At 38.7% G+C, this 24,995-nt stretch overlaps 1 protein-coding gene across 2 annotated transcripts in view; it reads right to left on the bottom strand.

Moving 5' to 3' along the window:
- Nucleotides 1-24,995, bottom strand: part of RET (ret proto-oncogene) — a 74,636-nt gene that overhangs the window by 23,925 nt on the left and 25,716 nt on the right. For both annotated transcript variants that reach the window (XM_068197324.1, XM_068197325.1), the window contains exons 2-7: nt 9,610-9,861; nt 7,744-8,034; nt 7,023-7,264; nt 5,829-6,030; nt 5,171-5,370; nt 636-894 (exon numbers count right to left, since the gene is read on the bottom strand). In XM_068197324.1, coding sequence (XP_068053425.1) covers nt 636-894; nt 5,171-5,370; nt 5,829-6,030; nt 7,023-7,264; nt 7,744-8,034; nt 9,610-9,861 — 1,446 coding nt within the window. The remainder of the gene's footprint in view (nt 1-635; nt 895-5,170; nt 5,371-5,828; nt 6,031-7,022; nt 7,265-7,743; nt 8,035-9,609; nt 9,862-24,995) is intronic.

The raw sequence follows: 24,995 nt of genomic DNA on the forward strand, positions 1-24,995 counted from the left end.
GGTGTTTACCAGGTACAGTTGTACAGTTTTGCATAAAATGCAATATAGTTTGCAGAGAAATGAGTATGTTTCCAGTGAAATCCTTCTCTGTGGGTGTTACAGGATATTTCTAACTTCCTTCCCCATAAGGGTAGGTCGTCACACCTTAAGAACTTGAATTCAGTGTGATTGTTACATGAATACTAAGAAAACTATTAAAAATTGTAGAGACAAGGGAGGAGAAAAATCAGTGAACAAACATACTTAGGCCATATAGTTCTTTCTTCAAATAGACAGATATACACACACACACACCCTATAGACACTTTTTCTTCTTCCATAGGAATATGTGAAATACAAAATAAAGGTCACACATAGACAGACACACACTAAAGATTCTTCTAAATCAAAGGTCATCATGAACATTATGAATTGCATATAATATCCCACCTTTCTGTGCATTGGTTCTTCAAACAAATAGCTACTACAGGAAGGCACAAATCAAAATTCAAAATCCAAACTCTGTGATCCATTATCTGTCAGCTCAGACTAATTTTCATGGTTAATGCTATCATTTTACAGATCACCCTGCTACTGGATCACCTCATACCAGTAACACTTGCTAATAAATAAAGAGTTCTGACTGGGGTACTTACGAGTCCCTTCCAGGACAACAGTGAGGAGGGTTTTGGTGTGTTTCCTGCTCTGCTTGTCTGTAGCTTGAACAGTGTATTGTATTTCCTTGCATTCAGGTCTGCGCAGCACAGAGGAATCGTTCACATAGAGGCTCCCAAATTTGTCCTCTCGGCCTTGCAGAATGCTGACAGGATAGCAGCTCGAGTTGGGGGACAACAACCTGTAGGTGATGTTTACACCACGGAATTTCATGCAGTTTTCAATGCAGATCTTTCCTACCTAGGCTCAAACACCAACAAAGAAATCACAGACAGGAACAAAACTCTAGACAAAAAATATTTAGTGCTTCTCAAAAATACCTGAAATAAAGTAGAGCATACTACACCTTGCCAAATTCAAGTGTTTATTTGGGGTTTACAGATTTGTTATTTTCCTACAAATGCAGTGTGTAAATGCTTTAAATGTGATTTATTCTCCGTAAAAATGAGATGTAAAGCATCAACTGTTTTCTTCATACTAGCACTGAAAATGCAAAAAGCCTTGACACAGACTCAGTGGTATTTGGTGCCTACTGCTGATGGGCATCACTGTTCAGTGAGAACAAGACCCTGAGATTTGAGAAATTGTGAGTTCAATCTCTGCTCTGGCCCAGGCCGACCATTGAAAAAAACTTTTGTCAGTCTTGAGAAATCAAAGAGCTCAGCAGGAACAAAGCTGAGACACTCTTCAAATAACATAGAAATTGCTATTACATAATTTTTATAATATTACAGTCAAAAACTTTCTGGCCAGAAGAGCTCTCTGAATGCCTTAAAAGGAATAAGAACCTCGTTGTTTCCCATTTGCAATTTTAAAACATTTTAATCTAAAAATGAAAATATGTTGGTTTGCCGTATTTGAACTTCTGTGTGCCAGAGTATCTAAGCTAGAACACTCCTCAGTCTAAAACACATCATCTAAGAAGCACAGGAATGTAAAGCCCCATCTCCTGCAGGAACTGATCCAAAGCTCACTTTGGTTTTTGCATTTACAAGAGTGGGATTTCGATCAGGCCCAGAGGCATTGGCTTTCTTCGCAGGGAAAACCACAATGTAAAGGGTGGGGTGTTATTGAAAGGAAATTGGTAATGGATTATTTTCAAATGCTGCAGTTAAGAAATGTTTTCAAGAAACACCACTGCTGGTATAAGCATATCTGTACATCTTGGTTTCAGCATTCTTACTAAAGAATGTTATAAAACAAAGAAGTTTTTGTGTACTAAGACCTCCTCCCATGAACCTGGACTATTTAAAGTCAGAGAAGAAGCCTTTGCCGTTCTAGAAGCATACTTTGTTATAGGATAATCCCACTTCATCTAACTTATTCCCATTCACATCACTGATGGGTCATTTGGCACCATTCCTGTTGGGATTTTAGGTGGCAGAATAACTTAGAAAGACTATTAAAACCATCAAAAGCAAGGACATTTCTTTCTGGCCGTCTCCTCTGCAAACATGCTGGGACTGGCAGGAAGAAGAAGACAAGATTTCCACTCTGTTCATAAACTCTGTCTAGACACAAGGTCTAGACATGTCCCTTCCAGAAGCACGTCAGCGCAGCTTTGGTGCCACACTGCAACTGGCAGTGCGCTGCTACTGCTCAGATGGTGCTGCTTCGAGGAGGAGAACACAGTGATGATCCATGGCATTAACCTTTACACAGGCCACATTAAACTGCCCTTTCTGCCTACTCTGTCATAATTGCTCTTTCCAGGCACCTTTTTGATCACAGCAATTTCCTTCAGTGGGGTTGAAGAAGACCTCATACATTCAGATGACCCCATAAAATCTGAAGAGCAGATCAGCCAGTTTATTCCTTATAATAGCACATTGGCCAATTTTGCTTTCTCCATATAATTAGAGAAGAAGCTATGAAGGCCTCCCTCAAGAAATTTCTATGAGAAAGATAGACTTTCTCTTTTTGCCTGATTCCGCTGAGGAAAGCCCAACCTCGTAACTTTGCTCTGCTCCACAAGTTCTGGAGCCAGCTCAGCTCTCAGATGTAGCAGAGCACAACTCCAGAGGAGAAAGGTAAAAGCAGCTACTTCCTCCTTCTCATGAGGGTGAAAAAACAAATAATTAGGGTAAAGGGTAGTCAGGTATAACATCAGCTTACAGGGGAGGAACCTACAAATTTGCAAGACTCTCAACAGTTAACACAGAAATACCATTATTTGAAATAAGAACAGAAAAATCCACCTTTCAAGTTCCAATGTTTAATAAAGTCTGGATAATGATACTGTTCCTCTTCACTGAATTCCAGGAACATTTGGACATAAAACCTCTCTAAAAATCTCAGCCAATGTTATTCATCATTTGTCTCAGTAAATGTCAATAGAGCTTTAAGTCCTTTGATAAGTTAAATGCCACTGGGCAAGCCTGCACTGTCAGGCTGTGCTTCTGTTATTCAATTCATTTAGCTGCTCAAATAGACAAATGGCATCAGCCCAGCAGTTAATAATTTCTTCATGCTGCTGTGTTTTCCTTAGGGTAAGAGACAGTTCAGCCTTCATAATGATTTGGCCCAGTACTTTCCCTGACTACTCTGGCACATCAAGGCTAATTATGCAGCCAACTTTAATAATGTGAAGTGCTGGGGACTAAGCTGCTTACACTGACTTGTGCTCCAAGCTGAGCACACTGTAAATTCAAACCCAGTTTCAGAAGTAAGTGGATGACACTTTAACTAACTGAGAACACCATATCCAGAGCCAGGATGAGTTTTGCACTTCGCTGCTCAAGAATCAGAACAAAATCTCTTTGTGAATTTGTGTTTAGGCAGCACAAAGAAAAAGATCTCCTCCCAGAGACTTGGAGCTCTTGCCAGGAACAGTTTCCCCTGCTACTACTGCCACCCAGTGAAACTGCACAATTAGAGGGAAATGCCACTGTTTTCGAAGATCCTAAAATTCCTTTTCAGATGTTTGACTCTCAAGACAATATTCCACATCAGTAGCTTTAAATTCAACTGGCTTTTTTTTAGTTTTGCACACTAAAACTTTAAAAAAACACATACTCCCTGATTTTAAAACGGAAGTGTTCAAGCAATCCAGGTTATGCATAGATAACCATGATTGTCCAAATTTAATTGGGAACTCATTCATTCGTAACAATATTGTATGCATACACCTATATATAAAAACACGCACACAGAAAACAACTCAACCAATTCATTAATCTAAATTCATACATACCTGACAGATAAGTGTCCACATTTGTTTCAATTACAGTCATCTTGTGACACAGATACAAGACTTCTGGATGCAAGGGTTAGACTATGAGTATCTTACATACCTGTGCTATTATTTCTTTTTGGGGGAAAACCCAGATTTCACCCTATCCCCAGGCAACAGGCAAGGGTAAAGCTTTTACAGTCTGGTGCTACAAAAGCCTCAAAGCTAACATCAAAAATAATTTGATCTGCACATAAAGAACAGAATATCCTCTGAAGTTTCTAACAGACTGCAAACTGAAAAATTTTAGGCACAAGGAATCATGAAATGTCATAAAGGAGTAGCTTTTGTAGTGAGGCTGCTACATGAGCACACTTCGTACCTTCTTCTTATTTAGGATATTCAGTGCAGACTATGGACAAAATGTCCCTTGTCAGAGCAGTAGAATTTTTACTGGTCACATATAGCCTGTTCTGTACTCTAAAGAGCTATCAAGCTGCAACACATTTCATCAGATTATGAATGCAAACCATTTCATCAGATTAGATATAATAACCTGCAATATATCTAACTTACCATTTTCTTTCTTTTTAAAATTAGCCAGAGGCTTAGAGATTAATAAAACTTAATTCTTCCTTACAATTCTTCTAATGAATTGGTTTTCTCTGCAATTGGGATGTCTATATTTTAATCTCACTCCTCCTCTCTGCTACAATACTTACAAGGCATGCTTTCCAGCAGCTCTCCCAAAAGGGTTCATCACTGATGTTTTTAATAATCACTTTCATAATATTAATTGCATTGAACTAGTTCCTTATTAATGTACATGTTTCATAGGAATTACATGGTAATTTTCACCTGACTAATGTCAATCTGTTAGAAAGTGTCTCTGGAAAGCTTTATTAATGGCAATGGGGGTGATTAAGCTAAAACAAGGATTAAATTAGGAAACACACGAATTACTAACTAGCCATTACCTAAAGAAAAGCCATTAATATACTGAGAATCCAATAGCTGGACAAATTCCTTTTTTTTGCCCTTGTCATTGTTGCAGTTATTCATGCCTAAACCACTCATGGTTGCAAGTCCCCCTGTCCACAACACGTTGTTTCTCTCCATCAATACTTCCATGTGTGGCCCCTCCTCTGTTATTATGTGGTGGGAGAGGTAGTGCCCAGCCTACCTGCTACCTCCTACATCCAGCAACAATCACAAGGGCAACACATTTTTCAGTGATTCTGCTTAAAACTGTTAAAACCATTGAGCACTGTAAGGCATCTGGCCCCAGTGATCCAGCTCTTAAGCTCCATCAGAAAGGGGAAATACAATTAACATGGTTCTTACTTGTGCAAAACGTTCAGCATTTCTGTTCACTGTGAACTGGTAAGTTATGTTTGAAAATTGAATGCTGACAGGGAGGATGGAGACATTGAAATGAAGCATCACCGATCTTTCTGGGCCATGAAATTCTGTGTCATTCACCAAAACATCCAGCTGGAAGGAACGATGCTCTGTGACTGAAATGCTTTTATTCAGTACCAGTTCTGTGAAGGAAAAGATTCATCTATTAGCCACCCACATTATCTGCAAATGCATCTTTTAATACTGCAAGCCCAACAAAAATAGATGTACCAAATTTAATTATACGCATCCAAGTTTCCTAATAGGGAATAGAAGGCAAGTTAAATATGAAGTATGTTCTTATGCTCTCTGTCATTCAGGATGTTTAGGAGGCCTTCTTCCCTTCTACCTACCAAGCCGATAATCCTACAATCAAAACCTCTTGCTTATCAGTTTATACATCATCATCCCATACACTCCCTATTGCAGAGATGCACAAGCTCCATTTTTCAGTACACATTTAAAACTCAGTCTTTTATTTTACATGAAATTTCTCAGCTTTCTTTGGCTCAGTACTTACAAAATGCTCAAAAAAATTCAAGAGCTTATTGGTCAACTACTAAAAGGCAATTTCTCCTTTATTTGAAGAAAGAGTCCTTACTGTACTCGTGCCGAGTTCCCCTCACTTGGCTGCCATTTGGGCTGAAGTGGACTTCATCAAAGATGTGCTCTACACGAAATGTTTCACTTATCCAGGGATCGTCAGTAATGATGGTTCCTGTGTATTTCTTTCTGCTGCTTTCAAGGGGATAAATGGGTGTGGTGTCTGCATCGTACACAGTCAGCGTGGAAAGAACAGTGCCCTGGCAGGAAACAATAAATGGCACTGCTGAAGGACCTGAAGCTTTCTTCTTCTGATAACTGTTTTGGAGATTGAAATACTGGTCAAACAAAACCTTACAACTTTCACTGAAACCCAGGCAAAGGTATTCATAAGTGTCTTGTCAAGACTTGATCTAGTCAGGAGATGGCAGCAAACTCCTAAAATCAGTCTTTTCCCTTCCAGACACATATAGAATCAAAATGTCTTGGAAGGGAAAATACTTTGAAGGGAAAATTGACTACCAAGAGATCTTGTTGTTAGGAAACGGAAGTTCTCTCATGAAATACACATCATTAATGCCCCCCCCCCCCAAAGTCTTCTCTATACCATTGACTTAAAAAGGGTCATTGCTCCTCAGAAGAGCTGAAGAGCCCACATGTGTACTTCTCCACTGAAGCAAGGGCTGTGTGTGTGCAGGGGCACCAAAGACACCCAGGGATTCAGGCCATTAACAGCCTGGAAACTTCACAGGTGCAGTGGTTTGTAGAAGTCAACCACTACTTCTACAGCATCCTAATATGTTCTGGACATAGTCCTGATATGTTACACAGATTTGCATGTATGGGACAGGCATGCACATATACTAGCTCTAACAACACAATTTTAATCCCCTGGGGGAAAGTAACCCCATAACAAACAGAGCAGAGCTCAGTATGGAGAGACCCAGAGTGATCCTGACCACAGACTCAGCAAATGTCCATCCCGACCTTGGAAACTGCTCAAATTTCTTCACACTCTTTAATCACTAACCCAAACTCCTCTTTCTTTGGGATCTGAGTAAGACATAACTTGGGGCAGAGGAATCCTAAAAACAGCATTTCACAATTGCAGATCCGCAGAGCATGGTATGGTGATGGGCTTGTTGCCAAGATCCATTATCCAGGCAGAACATGATGCTTCCCAGGAGTCCTGCCTCCCACTGCTGTGCTCATACTTCAGGGACTAGGTAAAGAGGAACATTACCAATATTACCTCTTTCCTGTTGAACTCCACGACAGCATCTGCAGTATCAGTGCCATTGGGAAGGAAGGGAGGAGAGTCATCTTCATCTAACACGTTCACCAGGAAAGGCACCTCAACCTGCATTTCCCTGAGTCCCTCTCTGACAGTGCACTTGGCAATGAGCTCATATCTCTCCCTCTCCTCCCGATCCAGGCGTTGTGTCACCCGCACACTGGTGGTGTTCTCGTTGTACCGAAAGGGAACTCCTTCAGCTGCAAAACAGCCACAACATACACAGCCACAATCACTTCCCAGTAGAGGGCTCTGATGGCTTTAATACTTTTCTGCAGTTCAGTAAATCCATTTGGACATCATGACTCCACAATAAAAGACAGATTCAGAAGTGAAACAGAAGGAACTTGTGTGGTTATATTAGAGTAGGGAGAAAGCACAGAATGTATGGGAAGATTCTACAGTTTAGAAGCAGCACAATTTAAAGCTCAGGATATTCTCAGTCTACTTTTAGCAGATATAGAATTCTAAAACTGATCTTTTCTTTAGGGAAGGATATTGTTCTCCTTCCCATTTTCTCTATATATCTCAAAGGCAAAATTTTCAGGCTTAGTTTAGGTTTGTAAAGGAGCTTCCTCTACAGAATCAAATCTAGAGGATCCACGACAAAAGAGATCTTTTAACAGTGCAGCTGTTTGAATCTATTGCTAGTACGTGAGCGGCTCAGATCGAGTTTTACCTGCAAGCAATTTGTAGGAAATGCTGAGATTCTGACACAGATGATGAACTGAGGGTAACTGGAGCTGATGAAATGTACCAGGTGGTTTATTCTCCTTGATGTGAAAGGAGAGATCCATTTCTGTGAAGCAAAGCTGCCTTGCTGTCAGGGAACTGCAAGCTGGTGCAGTGGCATTGATCAAAGAGAGGAAAACCGTGGTGCGTGTAGCGGAGTCACAATCCTTCTCTTGGAAAGGGTGGGATACACATACATACAGCATCACCTTGGATAATGGCATCCAATTTCCTACAGCTTCAGGAGGAAGAAATCACCATAAGAAATATTTTACAGAAGACAAGCCAACATTTCCTTATATTCTACCCTAGTCCATTATTCCACAAGTGATTGTTTAATCATATTATGTAGCAAAGCAACTCTTCAATATGCCAGATGCTCATGGGAAGACCTTAAACCTTAACAATCCAAATAAGCCTAAAACTATATGGCTTAGCACCAATTTTACATCATAGAATCTCAAAACCAGTATTGGTATTCTGTGTCTGTAAGACACTGAAATAAAAACAAGTCACTGGCAGTAACCAGCTCTTTGATAGGACTGCTTTTTGAAGAGACTAGAGCAGGGTGGAAAACAAGAAAAATAATGCATGAGATGGCAACAGATACTCAGGACAAATCCATACCAGGACTAACATTTCAGTCACAGCATTCCTACAGTATGGACCAAATAGTCTGGGTTCAGAGAACAGATTGCATCATCATTTTGAAATATGAAGAGGTGGACAAAAGATAAAACCGAAGTTAAAATCAACCTGTGGCATCTACTAATACACCTTCAAGCCTTGTTTTGATTCGCTTGGCTTGACTACAGACAGCACAGTACTATCTCTGTAATAGATCTAACTTACTTGAAAAAAAGTTCTAGGTCACTTTGATCTGTATGAAAAAAACAAGGCTCTCTGGTGTTAAGTAGCTATTCCTCCTCTGTTGAGCACAAATATTTGATATACATGAATGCCGAGTACCAAAAATGGATGAAATATCAAACACGCAGCACTTCAAAAATAAAGCATTAAGTGTCTGAAGTTGAAAATTTCAACATCAAGGCACCTAAGTCTGAAGGCAGTGTTGATAAATGGATCTTACAAACTGAAGACAGTTACTACAGACTCCCTTCAACAGTAAAATTTCTGCAACTGATCACAGTGGTATGCCATTAACTCCTCATCCATCTCCTCCTCCACTATCTAATGATAACTAATTTCCTCATAGATCACAATCACCAAAACCAATTTACTGCTAAAATATAAAAGAAGAGAAAAAAACCCTGAGATAATGAATTTCTGTAGTTCAACAGTAAGCTTCTCTAACAAAACCAAATCTCTAGAGAGGTACAATTAACCATTTCTTCTAAGAGCTCTTTGGTGTTACATGCAAATGTAATTTGTGAATCCATGTCACCAGAATTCAAGGATGTAGGAATTTGAACCACTATCATAGCATTTGTCTGGGAATCCCTAACATAATAGAACTGGTCTAACTTTCATCAGCAGATGAAAAAACTGCAAATTTCGGTGTAAAGTTGTGACCTATACAGCTATAAAATGCAGAAAAAATATTTCCAGTAATGCAACTGTCTCACCCTACTGGAGTTCCCAGTGTGAGCAACAGGATCTGTCCCAGGTCAGCATCTGCTTTGGCATACTGCTGTGGATTTCACTGGGTTTCACACTGCCCTCATTTTAAGAGGGCAGATGTGTTTTTTTTCAAATTTGATGCTCATCTTCCAATGGAGAAATCTCATTGTCTGAACATATTTTTTTTAAGAACCGATACCTCAAGAAGAAAAGCTGGTCTTCTCATACTTACACAGCATATTAAAGTCCTCTCTATCCAGACTTTTGCTGAGGTAGAGAAGTCCTGTTTTTTCTCTGATTTGGAACCAATTATTTTCTTGTGGTCTTGCTCGAGGAACTATGAGATTCTGGCACAGATGGAAGTGGGCCACTTCCTCATGTGAATCCCTCAAGGCATGGATGCGCAGGAGCGGCATTCCCGCTGGCTCGTCAATGTAGACGTTCTCCAAGTACTCCTTCCTGGGGAAGTAGAGGCCCAAGGCCACTGCAAAGGAAGGCACACGAGAGAAGAGGTAGGCCCAGTTAAATGATTTTTGCACTGGTGTTTTCTTAATAGATGTGTTTCCAAAGAAACAAAGGTTTCATTCTCTAAGAAGTAAAGAAGCATTAAAAAAAATATATGGAAAAAGGCAGATCCTCATGTGGTGTAAATAAATACAGTTTTACTTCACTGAGGCCAAGGACATGGCCACCAAAAATATGCCCTATTGTTTATGTTCAGTTACAATATTAACTGCTTTTTGAAAGTAAAACTGCTTTGCTGTAGGCAAGGCCCCCTGATTTAAGATGAACACTTAAGGAAGCTCTGCTTGCCAAATTTTACTTAAGTTCCTATCTGGTGCTCTCAGTTGTAATTCCATCACCACACAGATGATATTCAAAGAAGGAAAAAAAAAAACCTTAGATGAAATCAGACACTTTAAAAGCCTTTAAATATGCTCTCTGTTGAAAGAAAACACAAAAATTCATCAATGGCTTGCATACTTTTCCTCAGGTTACATAACACCTCTCTTGTAGAGCCTTTTTGGGTCCCCCCTTTCTAAACAGGCCAGCATGGTACTTTTGTACAGAAAATGGTAGATGTTTAAAAAATACTTGAAGCGTTTTAAGTATTTTAAATATGACAGATGGGAAAGCTGAGAAGTGAGCGAGAAGGGGAACGTACATTTCTTTTTTAGTACAATGACTGTGACTGACCCGATCATTTGCCACCCTGGCAATGAAGGCATTTACATTTAGTAGGGCTCAACTGCCCCTTGGTGCTGGTCTCTTCAGCTGATCCAACCTCCCCAGGTCACTGTGCAATGGCCTCTCTACCTGTTTGCAGCGCTTCCCTTCCAATTTCACTTCTTGCAAATGTGAATACAAGGGAATGCTGGATTTGCAAGGAGGGGACAAAACTAGGCTCACACAGACTGAAATATTGGAACTGTCACTCCTGGACTTTACATGCACTGACAATCACTACTTGTTCTCATCCAACCTGAATACTGCAGAATTATGCATAATTTAATCCAACTGATAAGAAGTCGGGCACATAAAAAGGTTACACATCTACTGAACAAATGTAAAAAATAACAACATCCATATGTTACTAATACAAAGCTCTGTCAACTTAAATCAAACCAGATACACCTGGAAATTATGGCAATGCAGAAGTAAAATTAGGGATATAAAAACATCTTCAAAAAAGCATCAGGCTATAGCATATATTTATTCTGCATTAGTATTGGATCCATACACTGTTCTACTGAATGGAGTGCACCACAAACAAACTGTAAACAAGAGACCTCTAATTTCATTTAGAAATACCACAGAAACCATTGTACCTTGCAATGATTCAGACATCATCTGTATCCCTGGATGCAATTACATCCATCAGGTTTTCAGAGGCCCATTTTTTTTTTCTACATATATTTTGCAATATATGAATAAAGTGGTAAAGTAATATGTTAGGTGAATTTGTTCCAAAGGAATTAATTCAAAGAGAACCCAACCAGAGTCTTTTTGAGAGTTTTAGAAAAGCATGAATTCTTGACATTCTCTGTCCAGAAAAAAGTTATTACTTTTGATTCTGGGGCTATCACCCTCTCCTCTTGGTAAGTAAGATTCCTGAATATTTGTATTAAATTACAAATTTTTTTTTCATACCCTCTGTCTTTTTTGAAGTGCAAGAAAACCTGGAGCATATGTGCTGCTAGAATTCCTAACAAATGGGTTCAGTAACAAGAGGAATAAAGTGATATCCAAATACAAAGCGCAGTCCCAAGTAAAGTAAATAAGTAAATAAGATTCAAGTAAATAAGACTCCCTTGAGGTATTTGTGTAAAGACTTGATTTTAAAACAATGAAAATTTCTTCACAAAAAATTCAACACTGAAAATTCACTACTCAAGACTAAAAAATTACTTTCAACTCATAAATGCATACAAATGAGGCTTACACAACAGTAGCTGTTATTTACTTATTTCCAAGAGTGGGGTGAACAGTCCTGTGTGCTCACGTCATACAGTACAGGAACCAGCACCACTGCAGAGATAGGAAATCACCTCCAGCAGAAGGAGCATATACGGAGTACACATAAACAATATCAATGAGTAACATGGGAAGTGGGAAGGGAGAAAAATGGAGTATTTTGAGTTGCAATTATTTGCTTCCTTATCTTAAACAAGTGAGCTAATCTTTATATGCTTTGCTCTACAAATGAGGGCTCACACTGCACACAGGTACAGTTGTGTTCAACCAAGCACATAAATAATTATGACAGACATGGCCACTTAAATGCCTGAAACCTGGCACACAACTACATCTCAGCAGAGTCAGCATCACCGCTGCTCTGCATTTGAAAGAAAAGGCTAATATTGATGCTGCAGACTCTGAAGTTCTTTGGCATCAATTCACAGGAGGAGTCTTCTCCACTGTCAGAAAGAAAGGGTAAACATCCTGCAATATTAAACATCTGATTTCTCTGTAAATAACAGAAATGCAAAACAATGCTTTGTATTTTGATGAGAGGGGGATTCCTTAACAAAATAATTTAGCATTTACACACTAATTAGCAGGAAATGTATTTCACAAGTTTCAAAGTCACTTCAAGAAATTAGAAAAAGCTGCTGTACGAGATTTAAATACACAAGTGCTCCTTTTCTACTCAATTCAAACCTAAAACTGATTAAAACTAAATTCTGTCCATTGAAAGTATTCGTTTTTAGTACAGAGCAGACTTCCATATTGAGAACAATATCCAAGGATAGTTTTAAGTGACACCAGTGAATGTGTCAAATTTCCACATTTTACTTAGAAAACAAGTATTTGAAGTGAAGAGACTTTACAACACTGCAAAATAAATAATTATATATATATAAAAATTTGATTAAGCCATGTAGCAAGATTTACCCAGTGTTGTGAAATTACTGGGATTTTGTAAAGTGGTTTGTGTCACTCTGACTCAGCACTGACAGAGATGAGAGATATGCAACAGACTGCCCAGGTCATAACCACTCTGTGCATATAAATCTTAGGGGGGTAATTTCAAAGGAGAGCTTTGAAGCAGAAATGCAGCACCCACTTCTCAGAGGTGTGGTCATTCCTTTAAGCCCTAGTGAGTTAAAACCAGATTCAATAAACTTGCCATCTGGCAAGTATGCTGCAGGAGGAAGAGGTTCTAATCCTGGCCACAGTTCCTTGTGTCCTGAAAAAAAAAAATTCATTTCCAACAACTTATGCAAGCTTCCTATGGAAGCCAGATGGAGTTTTTAATGAATCTGCCATTTAAATAAAGAGGAATTGAGATGATTACATTCAAAACTGATGGTTAAAGTGCTTTTGCTTAGAAATTGAAAGCAGAGAAAAATTTTGCTTTACAAGCTTCAAATGCATCACAAGAAGGTTGTGCTCTCTAACACCACGGAACCATTAAAATATTCTGGCATCTCTGAACATTTTTTTAGAGGACACTTCAGCTCTCCATACTACAATCAGCACAGGAAACATGGCAAGCTCTGATGGATGAGCAATATTATGGGATAATAATAGCATATCAGTAACACACAGAAGAGAAAAGCGATCACGTTTAAGCGGATGTAATGCTACTAACTAATAGCTCCTACAGGAAATAGATACAGTTATGACAGCAGTTTTCCAGTTCAGGGAGAGAAAGCAGGTAAAATGAGAGTAGAGAAATGAGATTATATGTACTTTGAAGCCTTCATGATTGCCTTTTGAAATAAGGCAATTTTTCATGTGGCTTTTTTCCAGTCATGAATGATTAGGTAAATAATGCCTTTTTTGATACAAATTGATTTTTTCTGAACACAATTTGCTCTACAAAACTTTAGATGTTTTGTGCTTGCCACTATCATCTTGAAAATACAACTTAACATTTTAGTCACAAAATGAAGGAGCAGGAAATTTTTATTAGATTTAGAAGAAGACTTGACTGTAAGGCATTCTCCCAGACAATGTCTGTAACCATCTTTCAAGGTACAACTATAGACTTCAAACAAATAGTTTTGAACTAGCAGATTTCTTATGGAGTTCATAGTCAAACTTCAAAGTTTGAATGACCACTGCTTGGTTTAGGTTACACTATACATTTGAACAAAAAGTTTAATCTTGATTTTAAAAATTCAAATGGCTGAAATATAACATTACTCACTAAAGTTATTTTGGGTTTCATTACGGATGCAACTGAAAACTGTCTCTCGAGCCTGAGTGTCTGTTAACTTCAAACTTCTTGTAACTAGTTCATGTTAGTACACTTTTGTCCAGTAAACTAAAATCTTCACAGATCTCAAGGTGCCTGCTGGATGAATATGCATTTAAAAACAATAGGACCAGTTTGCTTTTTTAAAAAAGAAAAAAGGAAAAAAATATCAGTAAAATGGAAATGATAGTTGTTTTTCGTTCAGCAAGTAGTATACACCTATATAACCCACATCTGACAAAACTTACTCAGAGCTGCTCAGCATTTTGGAAGACAGCAAAACAAGTTATTTAGAACAGAACAGCCCCAGGCAATCAAAATCTTTAATCCAGAATTGACATGCATCTCCAAGAAGAGGGAGATGCTTTTAATGCAATGACAGCCCAGCCAATGTAACATACAGGATTTAATGATATAACAGATGAATACGGGAGTATGTTGTTAATAATCCTCCATTTGTTGCATAGCATCAGATTTCAACAGGCAATTATCTGTCAAGGTTAGTTTTGTGTTCCTGAAATAATTATCTTTACTTCTGACAAGTAGCCATTATGTTCCATTACTAGTATTAATATACCTAATGTTCGATTCATCAGAGAACAAGGCCAGTAATACACTTTCTTATTTTAAATTAAAGGACTTGCCCACTTAATTCCCTTCTAGTCTGTACACAATTAGGAAATAAACTTGTCCTCATAAACCAAAAAGTCTGTAATTTAGGAAAAACACTTGACAGAAGGGTAGTATGGACCAGCAGAGCTAGAAACACCACTGTGGATTCAATCGCCAGCGGAGCAGGTGGTCAGGCAGAGCCAGCCCGCGCCCGCTGGGGACACGGCAGCGGTGGCACAGGGACCCTGAGCTGCCTTCAGTGCCCACCCGGGCTGGCACCAGGGTGAGCCAGGCTCCCAGGCACCACGCAGGGCATGCTGCCTCTTGCACAAGCAGAAGTCACAGAACTTCTCCTAGTCTTATACAAAAATTTCCGTCAAATTCCGCCACCAGCTTGTTGAGGCTGCAGAGTTGCTGCCTGGCTGTAACTCCTGATGGGTCTGAGAGTCACTGCCACAGTGACAAAGAGAACAAGTGGCATTCTCCTAATTGACTAGCAAGCCATTTACACAGCTCAGCAGTGTGACGTTATTTACTTTTAGATGTGTCATTTTTAACCTGATCACTACAGAAATTGTAACAGATGCGGTATGAACCCAAGAAAATAAGAAACTCTATTAAAGTAAAAATTAATTTTTTTCCTTTTTTTCACAAAGCTTCCCCTCTGGAGCCTAGGTTAGAGTGGACTGGGGAAAGATCACTCACTGTAGGGATTCATACCAGAATTTTCTTACAGAGGTTGTAGTCAAACTTATGGAGCTGGATAATTGCTAAATGTCACCTGTTGTGTACATTTACACGTAGCACAGTTGTTGGAGAACAACAGAATAAATTTCAGTACCAGCAGCCTCAGTGAAATACGTGTGCATTACAGAACACAGTACCTCCAGGGAAAACAGGTCTGTACGAAGTGATGGTAAGCAGAAACACTCCTTAACTGGAATATACTCCAGACCTGTTGAACTGCTCTGCTTTAACTTAATTGCCTCTCTTGTGATTTTCCTCCACAGATTCCCACACTCATATTGAAAATAACCCTGAATTTTAGACTGAAAATTTAGAAATTAATTAGAAATAAGTATTATATCAGATATTCTATTAAATATAGTATTATATAACATATAATTATATAAGATACAAATATATAATTAGATATTGTAGTAAATATTCTGCTAGTCAGCAAAACGAGAAAGATTTTCTAGTATAGGAAAATAATACAGACATGTTGAAGCAGAAAGATGGATCTGACAAAAACAAAGTTTGTTTCCTATTTCAGGCATATTGAACATAAATATAAAAAATGTGCAGATCAAAGACAGACCCTAAATTTATCAAAAAGAAATAAATTTTGATTTGTGAGAGCTGCCAAGGTTTTCATTTGCGTCTCAATTCAAGACTGGGAAATCTGTGCAGCTCAGGATCTACCAGAGAACATGACAGCAACTCCACTGAAGCTTCACTTGTGAGTTCAGATAGAGGTCAAACCTATGCCTACAGTTTCCTTCCAGAGCCTGTACCTCTACATAAGTTTCAGAAAATTCCTCTTTAAGTGCCACAGTGGCTAGAATCTTCCTTCCTCTTGCATTCTTACAATTTGTTGTTTGTTTTGGGGTTTTTTATTACTTTATCAAAAAGACAAAATTTTGATGCTCCACTGTTCTAAATACCAGTGTTAGCAGAACTTAAACTATCCATTGTAGAAATTAATATGCATGGAAACCTTCTAGTGAGAGATTGCAGGGGTTTCTGAAAATTCTTCAGATCCTGATTCTGCCACTTCTCCTTACTTGTGTGACTGAATACTTCTTTAAAATGTGGCCTAATTGTTAGAGAATACCTGGCTGTAATTTTGCTCTGTAGGAGTATATAGCTGAAATGTAAGACAAGGAAATAATTGTATTGCAGCACAAATTATATTAATGAATACTTAATAGAATTTATTTACTCTGTGTATGATCTTATGTGCCTTCTCGAATATGTTTATGCATTATGTGTATGTAAACATTGCTATAATGAGAAGCTAGAGAAGACCAGTGACATGTGTCTCACTGTTCTGTGCTAAAACTGACACACTACTTGTATCAAAATCATAAAATCCTCAATTAATAATGTAGTGACATACAAGTGCTCTAAATCCTTGTTACACTTTAATTAGCTTTCACGTGTATTTACTCTAACAGTGCTGAGCTAACACAGAAGGTAAACATTATAGTAGTAATTTGGAGAACAAAGTACTGACAACCAAATATATTTGTTTCATAAAAACATAAAAATAAATCACAGGACACTTATCTGCAGAAATTGTTCAGCATACTTAATAAGATGAAAAGATCCTTAAAGGCAATGACAAATAAGTTTAAATTAATTATCTTAGTTAAAAGGATATCAGCCTCACAAAACATTTCCTACATTAAGATACACATCAAGATCACTGTGCTGATTCCTTAATAAATGTAGAGTATGAGATTTTCACAATCCCAAGTCATGAAAATGAATGAAAACCGATTAACTGCTGATTTATGACAAAGATTTATATATGCACAAACTCCTGCATTCCATTACTACTTAAGCTCAAATTTCCCCATTTCTCTTCCTCCAGCTGTGCTTGATTCTGCATCACCAAAATGAACACAAGTCTTCCTGTCAATTATAAATAGATGAGGTCAGACATAAGGGATCACTTTCTGACACCACAGTGCAGATTCACACAGTTCACAAACACCTCCATCCATTTCCTCTGCCTAAGCCACCTTCAGAGAGAAAACACGCTCAGGTGAAGTAAGTACCAATATTTCTTACAAATAGCTTCTTTCCCCTCAGCATCCTTGGACTGCAACAATGAACAGAACCTTGGCCAAATGTAGCAGGACCAATTTGGGGCAACTGCACAATGTTTAATTGTTCTTGATCAACACCAGTGAACCTGTACCTGGGGTGGTGGCGAGAGGAGTCTGATTTTCAGAGAAAAGTTGCAGGCAATACCTTTTCATTTTCTAGGCATTGGATGACTTTACAGCATCTGGATTGAATTTTTACTTTGGATTCTCCACCGTTGCACTGGAAAACCTATTTTCTATATTTAGTGCAGATGTGTAAAAATTAGCCTGCTTGACCCCATGCAGTAAAATAGGAAATAGCTCAGCCTGAATTACGTTTTATCCATAGCTAATATCTCTAGCTTCCCTTATTTTCTCCAATTCCTGCAGCTCATGAAAGAGAGACAGAGCAGTATAATTACTGCCTTACAGCACGAGGCAATCAATGAAAACTTTTGCTGCTGGTGGTTGAAAAGTTGCCAGAAAAATGGTAACGACATGAACCCCTCACAGCAAAGTGCTCTGTTACTAAGAGCTGCTATTCTCTTTCCAAACACTCAAGGGAGCTATGAGCCCACAGTTCAAATTTTCAGTCCAGGAAGTGAAATCTCACTGCAACTGCAAGTTTATTTGTTTATTGATTTATTTAAAGTTTTGTCTTGAATTAACAGAGCATTTTGGCTTAATCACTGTATTTTAGGTTAAGATTACTATATTTTAGGTGATCTATGAAATCAAATGTAGAACAGAAGCTCTTATGCTATTGGGTTTTTTTTAATACTTTATTATCTCATTCTAATGTATATACACATAAGAACTAAAATACTGTTAAGACACACCTTCACTTGAATCTCTAATTCCTTAAGACATTCTGCAAATACATTTTCTTAAGTGCTCTTACAAGGCAGACTGCTTCTAAGTTTCATAAAAAATCTATATTACACTTGCCATCATATATTACACTTGCCATAATAAAAAACAAAACAAACAAACAAAAAAAAACAAAAAAACAAAACAAAAAAAAAAAACACCCACCAAAAAAACCTGATAAGAACTTCCACTACCCCAACTGTGAACATCCCTGTTTAATAAAACAGAACTTTTCCTTTGGGGACTTTCAGTCATTACTGCACAGTAGCTACTCATTATGCTGTTGTCTTAAAGCATAAATGTTGTCAGCAGAAGGGCAGAATTGTATTGACAAGGCTTGGAAAGGGGCCGACAGACCACTAATGATATGAGCTGGGCACTGCTGCCTGTTCTAGACAGCTCTTCTCTGCTGGCTTCGAGACAGTCACGAACTACATCGCAGCATTGACAAGGGCAGGAATGAACTAGGGAAGTCTAAAAGAAACAATAGTAAAAGCAGCAATAAAATCTGGAACAGCAGGGACCTTTACAAAATTTTACAAGAGCTTTATTTTCCTATAAGTGAACTTCTGGGCTCCAGCCCAGTCCCTTGCTAGAGGGCATGCCAAACCCCATGGACTGTCAAGCGAGTGCATGCACAGAACAATCCTCATCTGATTATTGAAGACTGAATTTGCTTAATATATTTTGTAACTATTTCAATGCCTTTTTTACTTTACAAACATTTTTACTGTAACAGCTAAAACTTTGCCCCATGCCTCTACTGCCAACAGAAAGAAACCAATTCTTTATATCTGTGATACATACAGTCACTTTTGGCAATGATTTTGCTAATGCTGCTAGGCTGCAGTTTCTCTGTTGGGTAACTTCTTATTGTCTTTAATTATTAGCTACTTCTTCTACATCAAGGTCTGCACCAAGTCCTGGCTTGCACTGATGCATACAGATAGTCCTTGATGCTGACATTTATTCTGAACTCAGACTACCAGAGCAGTCATTCTGATTACACGTTTTTGATGTACAAACAAATTGTAAGTGACAGACCCAGAGTCAAAGGAAGGGCTATCATCCTTCAGCGATTAGCTCCTGGGCAGCCCGACCCAAAAAGAATATTGAAACACAAAGTTTATACATTTACACTTTTCTCAGATGGTGAAACTGATGCTTCCTGCTCTCTCCATGAGCTGAAAACACCTCCAGTGGCTTCTCCTGTCACTAACAAGTAATCAGGTTTCGTTACAGCACAGTATCTCCATGCACACTTTATCAAGGCATTTTGATTTTTCAACTCCTCTGCAAAGGTGCTTGTTGCGCTATTTCATCAAGAGCTTACGTTTTAAATTTAAGTGTCAGTAAAAACACTCATTTCCTCTGCTTCCCCTCTATCCTGATCCAGGCAGCAATATTCACAGGTAGTAGACTGTAACATATAATGAAAATACAAGTTCAGATTTCAACTGAATACCACAGAAATGCAAATTAAAAACTTGGGTGAGTCCCTTAAAAAGTGCCTTTCTGTACCTCTGCCTTAAACAAGCCCCACACAACCAGAAACACTGTTATCAACAAACCAAGTTGGGTTTTAAAGTCATGGTACGTGACTCAAATGCACTGACTTTTCTGTGAATGCTTCTCATGAAACAGTTTCCCTGCATGAGGAATAAAAAGCTGCCTGGCTTGATGCTTTTTATTATAAAAACTTAACAAAGCTTAAGTTTACAGAATACACTTATCTATTCCCATTTTATCATTAGTGACACCTGTTATGTTTCTTGCCAAAAGGAGATGACAATATAAAAATCTTTACAACTTCCAGATTTCTTTCTATGCCACAGTTACTATGAATATGCTCACGGAAAAGTGGACCCTTCCTTTCATAAATCTCCTTTGCCAACAGGTTCAGGATTCAAGGCTGAAGCTAAACGTTCCTAGAATTTGTCAAGTCAGTATGACAAAAAGACAAGAAATGGAAAAAAAACCCCAAAACAACCTGCTGGACTAAACTGGGATTCTCAAACTGCATGGGATTAAAAAGAGCTGTCTTAGGAAATTTCAGATCGAAGTTCCAACTTGCTGGTGCAATTAGAAAAACTGAGATCTATAATATAATTAAATGTCCATAACAAAACATTACCTGTGTAAATCTTTGTATTCAAAAACTCAGTTTCAGTTTTAACATGGATCCACATTGATTCTAGACTCTACCACTACATATATGATGCAAAATGCACACCACAGCCAAGCCAGATACCTAGGAAATTTTGGGAATATTTTCAGGCTACAGAGTAAAAGGTCCTCAGGGCATAAATCAACCTTCAGGTCACAGAGGGCCCTGATGAGCATTAAGCCACTTCCCAGAGCATTACCCAACCACAGGTGTATGTTTTTATATTTGTGGGGCACATTTCTTTTGCTGATGTGCTAATATTTTTCTGAGGACAGTAAAATCCACTGGGTAACTGGCCACTTTGGTAACCAGACTTCAGTGTGAGAAAAGTGGGGACAGAGTTGCTTAAAAGTATTTTGTGGCTTTCCACCGGCTCTGCTCTGAAATGAACATGGACAAGTTCTGCTGTCCCTCCCCGGGAGTTCCCATATACCGGCTGGCAGAGATGAAAGCAATCAGAAGGAAAATAAATGTCATTCCTTTCCATATTTCTCTAATTTAAGGAAATTATCAATTTAATAAACACTGGTTTCAAGGAAAGAGAAGATTCTGGCTTTTGGCTTGCATGAATCATTTTGAAGGCAATGCTATTCCTAGTGACTAGTTTTTGATTGTTATTAGAAAGGGCTTGACCTCCCATATTTTTCCATGCACTGGAGAAGACTTTTCTCAGCTAGCTAACCCAATTGCTTGTGCATTTGGAGCACAATGTAGAATTTAAAACCAAAAAATCCAAAAAAACAAAACAAACAAACAAAAACAAAACTACTCCAACTGTGTATCTGGTACCAAAGGACTTCTAGTGAAGCCTGGCCCCCACATGCAACTTTGAACATTCCTTGGGAGGTTCTTTGCATAGATCTGCCTCCAAGTACCTCAACATATCAGTTAGAAACAGACATACTATTTTCCAGCACTTCTGACCAACTTTCAAGCTCATCCACTGACTGGTCCTTCTGAAACAGAAGAATCTTAAAAACCATGACTGACAACTATGTCTCACTTAAAAATACACGGAGGACTCAAAAGTTTCCTTAAATGGTTCAAAGTTTTATGGACCAGGTGTTTTTCATCAGCAGTCTTGTCTCTTAGATTGAAAACATGTTGGGAAGACCTGGGCTGGAGATACAGGTAAAATGGCTGGAAGTTTCACCTCAACATGAGGAAGAGATTCTTTCCATTGAGCACTGGAGCAGGCAGCCCGGGGGCATCACAGAGTCTCCCTCTCTGGAGACATTCCAAACCCACCTGGACATGTCCCTGTGTCACCTGCTCCAGGTGACCCTGCCTTGGCAGGAGGGTGGGACTGGATGATGGCCAGAGGTCCCTTTCAGCCCTACCAGCTCTGTGATACCACAGCTGGCACCACTGAGCCAAGCCTGTCCACACTCACAGAGGAGCACCTGGACGTGCAGCACTCCAACTCTCCCCAGAGAGCACATGTTCAGAGCACATGAACCACATGCTTTAATGTGGTTCATGGTCCTGAACAGTATCTCATGCTACTGCCTAAGTAGTGCTGAGCCTGCACCAGGCTACAGGCTCAGAACAGCGGACAGCTGCAAGCACATCTCACAAAAATGCCTATTTTTAATACAATCACTGCCTCACCCAAACTTGCTGAGGTCAAGAACCCTCTAAGACTTTACCAGCTTTGAGACTACAGGCAACGTTTTGCAAATACTTGCTGACAGGATAAGAAGACAAATTTTATCATACCCACAGTGACATAAATACATGAGAGTATGGGTTACACCTAAGGAGAGAAAGATGCATGCTAGGGGACTAGTGCATAAAAATGTTTAGTCAAAAATAATGAGAAAGTGCTACATTTTAAGAATTTAGGCTAAGAAAACACATTTAAAAGTCTATGCTACAATTCCCTGGGTAATGGTGTATGTTGTTTTAAACTTCTTTGTCCAGAATTTAGGTTCAAAATTGTATTTGGACAATTAGCACTATTCTAAGAGTTTAATGTGGTTTTCTGTAGCTTTAATTCAGCAATATTTTGTTTTTAAGGTTAGACAGTATTTCCTTTCAAACCAAAATTAATGTAGCACAGCAACTGTAATTTTTCAATGATTCCCATCCATTTGAATGAATGCTACTTTACCAAAAAGCCCAGTGGAGTCAGTCAGTCTATATATCATTAAGCCCACTATTTTTTATTGGAGGCCATAAGGACTTTGTGGACCTACTCAAAGCTTTTTGGCTGACCCAATTTTTGCTGGAATACGACTTTTTACGAAGATCACATTGCTCTGACTCTGCAAATGGGAATGCCTAGCTGAAGATACATTATTTTGTCTTTGCACATTTGATTGACAAACCTCAGAAAGGATCTCACATGTTGCTGCAGTGAAGATCAACAATGTAATTTTAAAATTAGATTTATTCATTATGGGTTTAATCCACTTTTCTCTGAAAAAAGGCAGAGCAAATCAACTTATACAGCTGTATGAGCAAAATATAACTCTCTTCTGGAGCAGGAGATAGAGAGTAGAGTTATACATCAGGCCTCTATGTTTGTAAGGCTGAAGTCCAGAATAGACTGGGCAACCTCATGGCGGTATGTCTTGGCTCCATTGTAAATTGGATTCACCTGCTCACCTGCAGACAGCATTTCCATTTTCTCAGCACTACCCTAATTATGGGAGGTTAGTTTATTTTCGAGACACCATGGCCATCTCTCAAGCATATACAGTTACCAGTACCTTTTCCACTTCTAAAGGAAATTTGAGAAGGCACAAACAGATAGTATTTGATTAGAAACAGTGGTCTTGTGCTATAGATTTCTTAAAAACAAGATATCATAGAATTGCAGAATGTTTGAGGTTGGCAGGGACCTCTTGTGATCATCTGGTCCAACGCTCCTACTCAAGCAACACCACCTAAAGCCACTTGTCCTACTACTCAAGATAACCTCTTTTATGCCAAGCCCAGAAGTATGCCAGGCAAAAGACATTTTGACCACAAGACATTAACAGTCCCAACAGTACTTCATACACTTCACCTTTAATTCAAGAAAATTAAGCTGTACGCAAGTGAAAGATGACCTTCCTGGAAATGTTTCCTTTTACAGAATAAGAGCCATCTGCCAAGGATTTAGCACAATGATAAAAGATTAAAAGCAGCTGCATTAAAAAGTTGCTATGGATTTGATATTTATAAAAGCAAACAAAATCAATATACATATTATCCACACTTAATAAATATGTATGCTAATATAAAGTGCACTGCCTAGATCTTAATTATAATAATGAAAAAAAAATCATGTTTTTTTCTGGTGCAATTTGGATTAAATCTGTCTCTTCTTAAGTATGGAGAAAACCCTGTTTTCTAGAACAATTAATTTACCCTAGGAAGCTCATAAATGAAGCTGTTAGCTAACATTCAGCATATCCTCATTACACAGTCCAATATTACAAATACAGAAACAAAGCAAGAACAAAATTAATACTGCTCATATTTCTCTTCTGATTTAAACAAATTAAGTATCAACACTTAAATTTCATATTGGTGATGTACAAACGACACCGTGTACTAATATGTGCTCATTCATAAGCAGAAATACACATCTGTGAAAATCTAATGAAAGTAGTAATACAGATACACACACACACACGTGTTGAATCTAATCTTTTAACATAATCCTTATGTTCAGCATAAATGTTCATACGATCTTCTAGACAGGCTATTGTGTACGAATTTTATATCTCAATACATTACTACTTCCAGTAGACCTTACAGAATTGTAATGAGTTTTTTCAGTGTTAAATTACAGAAGCCTGTTTGTTCTTATAGTTTCATACCCCTCCTAACCTCCTCCACAGCTCTATTTCCCAAGTTCTCCTTCAATCATCACATGACTGGCACCCACAGCCCTCCAGAGCTCCAGCAAACTGAAAGCCTTCTATTATCAGCTTCTAGGTATAGACATAGAGAAGTGACTGAAATTGGATTGTTTCCTAAAATAGTGCATGACAATGAAGTTTCCAGTCCTGGAAATTTAGTTCCTGTGGCTGTATAAGCACACAAGTGGCTCCTCTGAAGCAAAGGTACCCATGCAGTCAGTGTTGAGCTTGTGCCTGTGCCTCAAGGCTCTGGGACCTTCGTGCCACAACCTTTGCTGTTATTGGCAAGGCCAGCAGAAGCTGTTCTCACCCACATTTTGTCTCCTCCTTTCCAACGCTATTCCCTCAGATGTGTCTCCCAGCGTGGAACTGTGTGTGACTAAAGGAACAAACTGGGCTTAAACCAACTTTGCCCAGAAGGAAGGATGCACAGACAACCCAGTGCATGGGGCCTTGCTCGTCCAAGGGCTCTCGGGAGCAAAGGAGAAGAGTGGTTCCCTTTCCTCCTCTCTTCCCCTCTGACAGAGTTGTCAGCCAAAGCAAGCAAGACTTAACTGCTCTTTAAAAGCTGCTGTTTACAATCCAGTCAATTAC

The sequence above is a fragment of the Anomalospiza imberbis genome, chromosome 8 (genome assembly GCF_031753505.1).
Source record: "Anomalospiza imberbis isolate Cuckoo-Finch-1a 21T00152 chromosome 8, ASM3175350v1, whole genome shotgun sequence".
In the NCBI taxonomy this organism is placed as follows: Eukaryota; Metazoa; Chordata; class Aves; order Passeriformes; family Viduidae; genus Anomalospiza; species Anomalospiza imberbis.